General features: G+C 55.0%; 1 protein-coding gene across 2 annotated transcripts in view; it reads left to right on the plus strand.

Moving 5' to 3' along the window:
- The window catches only part of PTPRN2 (protein tyrosine phosphatase receptor type N2), an 831,505-nt gene that overhangs the window by 322,074 nt on the left and 499,602 nt on the right, over window positions 1–9,829 (plus strand). For both annotated transcript variants that reach the window (XM_032244877.1, XM_032244876.1), the window contains one exon: window positions 3,198–3,277. In XM_032244877.1, the coding sequence (XP_032100768.1) occupies window positions 3,198–3,277 (80 nt within the window). The remainder of the gene's footprint in view (window positions 1–3,197; window positions 3,278–9,829) is intronic.

A 9,829-nucleotide genomic window follows, 5' to 3' on the forward strand; every position in this document is an offset into this window, starting at 1 on the left:
GCCTCCCTCCTGGAAGCCTCTCGTGGTGGGACTGCTGGCCTCCCTCCCTGGAAGCCTCTCGCCTGGATGCACAGCACTCAGCCGCCTGCCTCCTGCACAGCAGAAGTGTGGGGCTTGGTAACAAGCACGGGACAAGGTCTTCCTGCGGGGAGGAGTCTCTGCTGCTGATCTGCCAGGGGCAGATCCAGGAGCTCAGCTCTGGAGCCACCAGTTGCCCTCTTTACTTGTAGACCCTCTGGGCCTGGGTACCAGACTTTATTGAAAACCAGTCTCCTGGGCCAGAGCCAGCCCGAGAGGCCCCGGGGGCCTTGCCACACTTGAGAGCTGAGTGGACTGAGGCCCAGCTGAAAGGCCTAGCAGGGCCACAGAACAGCGACTCACAGAATGAGGCCTGCAGTGAGGCCTCGGGATGGAGAGCAGCCGCTGTGGGCTGAGGGAAGAGCTTGTGTGTGTTCAGGTTAGGGAGGGTTATGCGGTCCGGGTCACATTACCGACACCCTGAGTGTCCTCTAGAATGGGCCTCATGGCATCATCCTCCTGCACGCTCCTGAGGGCACAAGGGCTGGGGCCAGGGCTCCATGCATCTCGGCCACAGGCATCTGGGTCTCGCTGGTGCTGCCGGCAAGGGTCGCTGGGTGCTCGCTGCGTGCGAGGTGTGCCCCCAGGGTGGCAGGAGCACTCACTCCCTGGTGACGACCATGGCCTCACATGACGGTGGCGCTCAGCTTGCATGCGACGAAGGACACGCTGCATGGGTCTCTCCTGTGGCCCTCACCATGCAATATGGGGCCACGCGTGGATCACATGTGTCTTCCTGGCACAGGGTCTGGGTCTTTGGACTCTGAGAAACCAAGTGTTAGCTCCTAGACTTTAACGAAAACTTTCTGCACCTGAGGGAACGTTGGGGTTAGGAAAGCTCAGCCCCATGTGTCAGGGAATGCTTCAGATGTGGTTTAGATTCAGTTTCACGGAAGCTCGAAGCCCTGTGACTGGGCGCTCTGCTCCCAGTGTTGTTTCGGGGGTAGAGGATGCTGCTTGTGTTAATGAGGACTTTCTCTTAATTGTAAAAAGCCATTCAACACAAGCGTTGAACCGGTTACAATATGAATTGATCATCTGCGTGCCTGAGGTCCTGGCAGGAGTCATCACGCATGCCTGAAGGAGGAAAACATCTATAAAGTGTCCCGTGTACCATTTGAGCCTAAATATCAGGCACTTAGGGCACTTCTGGAAGGTTCTGCAGACAGGGAGAATCTGCCACTATCATGGTGCTCCCTCGGGAGAAGGGCTTGGACGGGGGCAGAACTCAGCACTCACGAGTGAGGGGATGTCCTTGGCAGGAGAGCTGCAGTCCAGGAAGGGAGTGGCCTCCTCCTATCCAAGGGCCCGTAGGTGGGACCAACAGAGGGCCCAGCCGACGCACTGCAGACAGGCCGGGGGCCCAGGGCTGGGACTTCAACCTGGGCTGGAGAAGGACACGCTGGTCCCTGCTCCGTGGTCAGCCGGGGCACTGCAGACAGGCGGGGGGCTGGGGGCTGGGACTAACCTGGGCTGGAGAAGGAGGCACCAGTCCCTACTCCATGATGGGTCCCTGGAGGCAGCTCCCAGGGACATTCTGTGTGCAGGAGAGCTGGACACAGGAAGTCACTCAGCTCCGCTGTGAGGCAGCACAGGCTTGGGCTGGAAGGTTCACAGTGGGAACCAAGAGACAGCCATGGATGTGGTGCATTTTCCAGGGCTTTCTGCAGAATTTGGTGACTAGCTGGATATTTCTGGCATAAGGAAGCCAAAGGGGACATCTGTAAGGTTAGAACGTGTCTGCTCCTCAGAGCAGCTGCTGTTTCGGGGGAGACCTTGTTGAGTTCAAGGTGATGCTGAGACTTCTGCGTGGAATATTCAGCCTCGGTGTTAGGGTGGCAGTGGTGCCGCCTTCAAGGGCACAGCAGTCTCCCTTCACCAGGGGTTTGCACGCAGAGGAGAGTGGGCACAAGTCCCGAGGAGGAAGACCAGAGCTTGGGACCAAAGTATCATGAGCAGAGATACTTGAATCGCAAATACATGTGAGATTGAAAGTATTTTGGGTGCAAAATCCATGGCCCCGTGTCCTGTGCTGCCTTGGGATGAGCCTGTGGTGGAGGAGCTAGGGAAGGCGGGTGCAGAGGAGTGGGGAGGTGGGGGGGGAAGGGGAGTGGGGATGGGGGAGGCGGGCGGGGGGGGGGGGGGGGGGGGCGGGGGGAAGGGGGGGGGGGTGGCCAGCCTGTGGCATTTCCCGCCAGCTGGGCTTGTACCCGTCAGCAGGGGTGTGTGGCTGCGGTGGGGACAGCAAGGGGCCCTGGGCTCCGTGGTATCCACTTGGGCAGAGTTTAACAGCTTAGATGGGAGCGCAGGCACCTCCCAGGGACCAGGAGCCCACAGCCTTAGCGGCCGTCTGCCACCTAAATTGGGTCCTCTTGGCATTTCTTGTCTGTTCCTGGGATTTATCCCTTAGAAGACATTGAAGGGGTCGTTCCAGGAAGAGCTACCCATGGCTGCCCTCTGTGGACGTGGGGTGTGTCTGCCTTTGGGAACGGACCTTGCATTCCTAATTCGTTTTGAGAGGGCTAGGCACGGTATCCAGTTCCTACTGCATGTGGGGTTTTCAGATGAATTAAATGGTTAAGAAAGGAATGTATTTTTTCTAAATTGTGGTTGACATAGCATTTAAAAAGCTTCAAACAATTTTGATAATTCCTGCCTTGCAATTCCCTGCCAGCTGTTTTTATGCAGAGGACTTCCTAATGACTTTGGTAGTTTTTAAAATGGTTCCTGTCAAAAGCATTTTTAAAATATGAGTCTTTCTCCTCTCCGTTCTTGATTCATACATCTCCCTTGGGGACAAAGACTAAAATCTATTTCAATAGCGACTTCCTTTTTTCCTGGCAAGAGTATCTGCTTGCTATTGTTGGGTCTGGCGGTTGATTTGATTTTTTTAGTATACGTATTACACTGTGAAGTGTGTTTTGGAAACGGAATTACTGGAAAATGGAAACAAAAGATCACAGTGGGAACGAAAACTGATGTCCTGTGGAGTTCACGCCTGGAGCCGCAGTGGCCTCGGATGTTTGTGTTTTTAAAAACATACCAGTGTTTTCCACGTTTTCAGAAAAGCAGTGTGGCACGTGGACTGTTATGAACTTATTTCAAATCATCTCTTCCAGGGTTCTTGGACCAGCAGTGACCTTCAAAGTGAGCGCCAATGTCCAAAACATGACCACTGCGGATGTGCAGAAGGCCACAGGTGAGGCTCCTTCCATGCACACACGTACACACACTCACACACATGTGCGTGCGCTCACACACATGCACGCACACAGCCAGGGCAGAGAGGGCCTGACAGTACATATATGGAGCAACCCGAAAGGAAGCTCACAGTTTCCATGGAAAGCTGGCATGTCCTGCAGGGGAGGGGCCGTTGGTGGTCCGTGGGCACCATCTGGGACGTCACTGCTGGAGAGGGCCGGACCGCCCTGATACATGGAACTGGCTCAGACAGAAGGCAGGACACACAGGGCTGCGTGTCACCGAGAGCAAGTGCGGCTTTTGGAAAAGCAAGATTTACTGTTTGTAGTAACCCCACTGTGTGCAGGGCACCTGCAATTTTGCTTCGAGGTTTTCATTTTGTACCAGACCAGGAGCACAAACCGGCCCCGCTCCCGTCTGGTGGGCAGAGATGCCGCGTGGGATCTGGAAGTTTCCCATAAAAACCGGCCGACTTCCAGATGGTCTCAGCGTTCACAGCCCAGGGTTCTGGGCGTTGTGAATCACACGTTTTTGAGATGCACTTACCGATAGAGCTTGAGTGATCTTTGTGATGTGATTAAAATGGTCATTGAGGGAAAAAGACAAAGCTTCACTCACCAGAGCCTTGAGGAGCAGAATGGGTGGGCCTGATGTTTGCGTTTTCCTCAACCTGATGTTTCTTTTTTTTAGCTTGTTGAAAACTCTTACAGAGCAAATTGTTTAATCTTCCTGCCTAGTACAAAAAGTCCAGGAAGCGTCACAGAACTTCAGCCCCAGGTTTCTGTGTGTGAGGCCCGCTCCGCAGGCAGGGCGCTGGCATTCTGTAATCGCTGGTAAAGTGGGTGGAGCGGCCGACCCAGCCGCGCACACGACTCTTGGTTTTAGTGAACCCTTTATGTTGCTGAGTCTGTGAACTATTTTCTGCTTAAATGTGTGTCTTTTTTTCCCAGTGTAAAATGCAGCAGGATACTGTGGTTCATTTCAGGATTTCAATATTTAGTTCTCATTGATGGAAGCGCCACTGTACTGGCACCTGTAAACTTGAAGTTTCTTTTTCTGGTGCGCGTAACCAAGGCACGAAGCAGCCGCCTTGTTCTGTGGGTGGAATGAATCTCTGGTCCTGTCTGCTTTGGTTGCTTTCGGTTTCGCTTATGGGATGTCCTTGTGCCCTCAGTGACTCCTTTGCTCTAGCTGGTGATTTAGGGGGCTGAGGATTTGTGGTCGAAATACAATTGTTTGCAAAGTGTGCCAAACTTCTGCAGTCTGATTTAAGCTTTGTGGAGATTTGAATCCGCAGTCTTCATTTTGCCGCCATGCTTTGCTGTGAGGCCCGTGAAGCTGGGGTGCAACTCGGCAAAGCAGCCCACTGTGCTCCCTCCAGCTGTGCGGCCCAGCGCGAGAAGCTAGTGGCTTCTACGCCAAACACTGCGCACAGGAAGGAGTGAGGGTCCCAGCCATGGCGTCTGTGCCTGCTTCCCCCCACAGCCTGTTTCTCTTGCACCAGCTCCCCGTCAGACATGATTATTGAACATATTTAAGACCAAATCGGCGATCAGGTTTTATGCAGACATGCACCCACGGTCACTGCAGGACTGACCGTTTCTCCAGCACGGGGGAGTGGTGCCACTAGAGTTAGGTTTGCTGGACTCACGGATGCTAGGAATGGCCATCTTGTTATCTTTTTAAAAATTGTCAGGACATACTCCCAGTCAGGGGCCTCTGGTTTATTTTACGGCTTTCTAGGGAAAATGAGGCTGATTATTTGAAAGCTAGTTTCTCGGTCATTTCGAGTGTTCATGTTATTTAGCAAAGTGCTGCAGCAAGGGGGAGTCACACATGAAATGTGGGTTTGGGTCTCATGTCAACAACTTTCTAAACACCTGCATTTGCTCACTGGCACCAGTGCATCCATGGTAACTCCCGTGGCTGAGCGAGTCAGAATGTTTCTTGCTTGTCATATGTGTGCAAAATTGTTTACACTCATGTATAATTTTTAAAGAATTAGTTTTTAAATATTTTGAATAGTTCTGTGGTGTTGTGGATGTGCCATAATTCTATGATGTATAAGGAAAGATTGGCCGGGCCCACTGGCTCATGCCTGTAATCCCAGCATGTTGGGAGGCTAGGCTGGGCCAATCACTTGAGGTTGGGAGTTTGAGAGCAGCCTGACCAATATGGTGAAACCCCATCTCTACTAAAAATCCAAAAAAGAAATGTAGCTGGGTGTGATGGCACGAACCTGTAATCTCAGTTACTCGGGAGGCTGAGGTGGGAGAAGTGCTTGAACCCAAGAGGCGGAAGTTGCAGTGAGCCAAGATTGCACCACTGAACTCCGGCCTGGGCCACAGAGGGAGACCCTGTCTCAAAAAAAAAAAGAAAAAGATTATAAAAAAGAATGTGTGACCATGAGTCAGGGGGCGAACATGCCCCTGTGTGGTGGTGCCGGCCCGTCAGCCTCGGGCGAGCACTTGGCATGGTGAAGAGGGGCTTCTCACCGAGAGGCATTTCAGATGAGACGTAGACAGGCTGACGTGAGAGCAGGGAAGAGTTCCAACCTCGAAAGGAGTTTCTTGTGATCTCAAGTTATAAAACATGACGTGGAATCCTAATAGTGTTGGCACAAACGCCCTCCGGTGATGGCAGACACCCTCGGAAGAACAAGTCATGTTGCCTGTGTTTGTCACCAGCATGCGGAACTCCAGATCCGCTGCTGAAGCTGCTGGGTGCTGCGTGCACCTGCCAGCTGCCTGGAGCCCAGTGGCTGCCTGGGCCTGGTTCCCCCACGGGCCTGCGGACTGAGGCTGCTGACATCTCCTGCTGTTATTGATGCAGGAGACGCCACCCTGGCAGCAGAACTCAAAAGGCATTCATTTTGCTAATTTTATACAGAATGATACAAAACGTCATGAATCGGAGTGTAGTTAATCCCACATTAGTCCCCATTAAACGTCGTGTGGATTTGATGCCGAATGAGGAGAGCAGCCGCTTTTCATTACTCAGAGTCTCTGCTTCACCCTGGGCGATGCTTTTCCGGGAATTCTGCTAATTTATGGACCTTGGGCATGAGCACGGGTATTAGTGAATATTAAAAATAAGTGGGTTTTGCTCAAGGAGGCACTTACTGTACCGCAGAGTCCACAGCAGTGACTGGGAGCCACTGTGAATCTCCACGGCTCAGCCGTCCAGTCTAACTGGCAGAACAGAAAAACCCTTTCTACTCTTTACTTCCTTGGTAGTTTCTTCTTAAATACTATATTTCTGATTCATCTTTGTATTGCTCCTTTCAAAGAAAAGGTAAGGAGTCATTCTTCAGAAACAGTGTTTGCTTTGGCTGGCTCCCAGTCTTCCAAGATCCCCACTGGTGACCTGTGGGGCTGCCCGTGGTTTGCCGCTTTGTTGCCGGGAATCCCCTCATGTGCTTGGCCGAGTTCAGGCTGTGTCTTCAAACTTCCCTCTGGGGCGCCACAGAGGGTGTGTTTCCCACCCTCAGCCTGCGTGGTGGGGGTGTGGCTCATAGGGGGCTCCTGTGTTGACCCCATGTGGTGGGATGAGGCTCATGGGGTCTCCCGTCCTGAGCAGTTTCCCTCCGTGTGACCTCAGCGTCCTCCACCTGACAGCCTCTAAGACACGGCATCCAGCCGTCCTCGTTTCTCAGCCTGGGGAGGGCGCCCTGTGTCATTCAGTAGCAGCACCTCCGTGACTTTCCGTGACGTCCTCCTGCTTCCACATGCTGAGCGTCGGAGCAGGGTCTCCTCTGTTGTGCTGCTCTCCGTGTTTCGTGTCTCACATGTAGGGTGTCCACGTGGAGGCAGACGCTCCCCTCCTCTCTCCTGAACCTCCCTTGAATCCCGGCTCAGAAATGGACTCTGTGCCAATGGCCAGACCCCGCAGCCTGCAGTGTTCCGGGTTAGTCAGAGGCCTCTCTGCTGGAGCGAGGGCTGCCCAGGCTTCTGGCTTCCGGGTAAAGCAGACAAAACATGTTTATTTTGAAAAGTGTAATGGTGAAGTGAAGCGAATTCCTCTGTGACACATACTTACCACCCAGCCAGCCTTCACTGTCGACCCCAGGCAGGCATCGGCACTCCACGGTCGGGTCCACCCTGTGCAGAGTCTGTCCCCAGCAAAGCGTCGCACCTCCCGACGGTGGTGTCACTCTGGAAGTCAGCGGCCCCCGCCTGGTGCTGGGGACGTTCAGACCGGAGCTCTCTGGGGCACTGGATGCCACATCTGGGAGGTCAGGGCAGGGCTTAGACAAAGCTCCACAGGGAAGCTGGCTTCGGGCAGAGCATCGGGACTAGTGTGGGTCTCGGGGGCTGACGGAGTGAGGAACGTGATTGGTTTAGCCTGGGTGTGGAGTCCAGTGCCAAGGACATACCAGGAAGAGGCTGGCAAGGTGGAATTCAGAATCAGACTTCATAGTGTGGGAACCTCGTCTTCAGCACCCACTAACAAGGACTTGGGCCTGAATTTCGCTGCAGCTGGTCAAATCAGCTCTGCTGATGTAGACACAGGCAGGGTGGCCACAGGGGAGGGGCAGGGGTGCCTCCCTCAGCATTGGTCCACAAGCAGCAGACGTCTGTCATCTGACTCCCCCACACCCAGTCCCCACAGAGGCCATGCGGGGTGGAGCTGCGTGCTGGTCACCAGCGTAGGGGGGCCCAAAGCCATCCACGCCTCCCACACCCACTCTCCACAGAGGCCACGTGGGGTGGAGCCGTGTGCTGGTCACCAGCGGGGGATCCCAAAGCCATCCACGCTCCCACACACACCATTCCCCACAGAGGCCATGCGGGGTGGAGCTGCCTGCTGGTGGGGCCCAAAGCCATCCACACTCCCACACACCTCTCCCCACGGAGGCCACGTGGGGTGGAGCTGCATGCTGGTGGGGCCCATCCACGCTCATGATTAAGACATTGGAACAAGAGGAAATCCTGAGCCATGAGAGTGGAAAGGAAGTTACACTCTAATTGGAAATGAAGGAGGATGCTTTGGAAATGCTCAAAAAAGCCACTTGCTGAGAAAATTGTCCCCATGTGCAGGTGAATGAGACACCTGTCAAACTGATGAAAGTGACTCCAGGGACCCGCACTCTCCTAGGAGGGTCTTCCGGGGACATGATCCCGGTGTTCCCCTTCACCCGACCCCCAGGGCACAGCTGAGGAAACAGCACCGAGCAGTGGGGCTGGAGGGGTGGCCTGGGCAGCCTGGCCTGGGGTTCCAGGTTCCTCTGCGTGTGGGCCTCTGTGTCACATGCTCAGTGGAGCTGAGCTGCTGCCCAGGATCAGCACGTGCTGGGGGTGCCGGGGCCTTGGCTGCGGCTGGTGCAGTGCTCACACTCATCCTGCCGCTCTGCAGCCACTAGGTGGAGGATCCACAGCTCGCCCTGCTGAGGCGAGGCTGAGGGTGGGCCAGGGAGATGCTGGGGAGACATGCCACACTCTCATCCTGCTCTTGGAGCATTCCTGACTCACGGCACCTTACAGAAACAGGCAAAGGGGAGTAACTAAAAAGAGGAGCCTCCAGGAGAAAAGACAAAGGAGTGGTGGGTGCACGTGGGAAGGGTGGGCGCGCGTGGGAAGGGTGGGCGCGCGTGGGTACGCGTGGGTACGCGTGGGCACGCGTGGGAAGGGTGGGCGCGCGTGGGACGGGTGGGCTGGGGGCCTGGGGGTCTGCACTGCTGCCCCACAGGCTCAGTGCACAGGGCCCATCACCTGCTGGACCTGCTGCGTGGTCGGGGGCGCCGCAGTGTGTGAACTGGAGGCTTTAGGGAATAGGAGACGGGAGCTGCACCCCATTACTCCATTCGGAACAGCCATGTAATTACTTCTGGCATTTTGACAAGCACTTGCAGGAGTGGAGCTCGGGGCCGGCAGCACCAGGACCTGTGCTGATCTAACCTGCTGCAAGGACAGAGGTCACCCATGGCTCCGTAATTACAAGTCCCCAAAGCCGCCTTCCTCCTGGCTTTATCCTGAGCACACACGACGCCATGGTAGAAAGTAGTTGCTTTGCCGTCATTTCTAGTGCTGCCCACGTGGAACTCCAGGAGCAACGTTGGGGACTCTCGGGGAGGCTGCCAAACTAGGTGCTGGGAAACCGTCAAGCTCAACTGTCATTTTTCCGCTTTCATTTTTATGCAGAGGGGGTTTGTGGGAGCAGCTCATTCTCACCTACAAATGAGCCAGTGGTGCCGATCCCGCTGGCCAAGGGTGGCACCCGGCCTCCCTCCAACTCATTGCCAGGGAGAGCAGGTTCCATTTTGTCTCACACGTTTATTTAGAAGTCACACCCTGAGCAGGAGAAGGGCCCCTGGGGCGTCCAGGTTTCTTCCCACCTCGGGAGCTACGTTGGCACATCCGCTGTGTGGGGCTGACCAGGGCTGACTGCACCACAGGTGGTGCACGGGAAGCGCGTCTTCATGTCCACTGCGTGGGGCTGACTGTCACAGGCAGTGCTCAGGAGCCACGTCAGCACGTCCACTGCATGGGGCTGACCTTGCACAGGAGCCACGTCAGCATGTCCGCTGCGTGGGGCTGACCTTGCACAGGAG

Source organism: Sapajus apella, unplaced genomic scaffold (assembly GCF_009761245.1).
Source record: "Sapajus apella isolate SASKATOON/1434 unplaced genomic scaffold, GSC_monkey_1.0 scaffold56, whole genome shotgun sequence".
Lineage (NCBI taxonomy): Eukaryota > Metazoa > Chordata > Mammalia > Primates > Cebidae > Sapajus > Sapajus apella.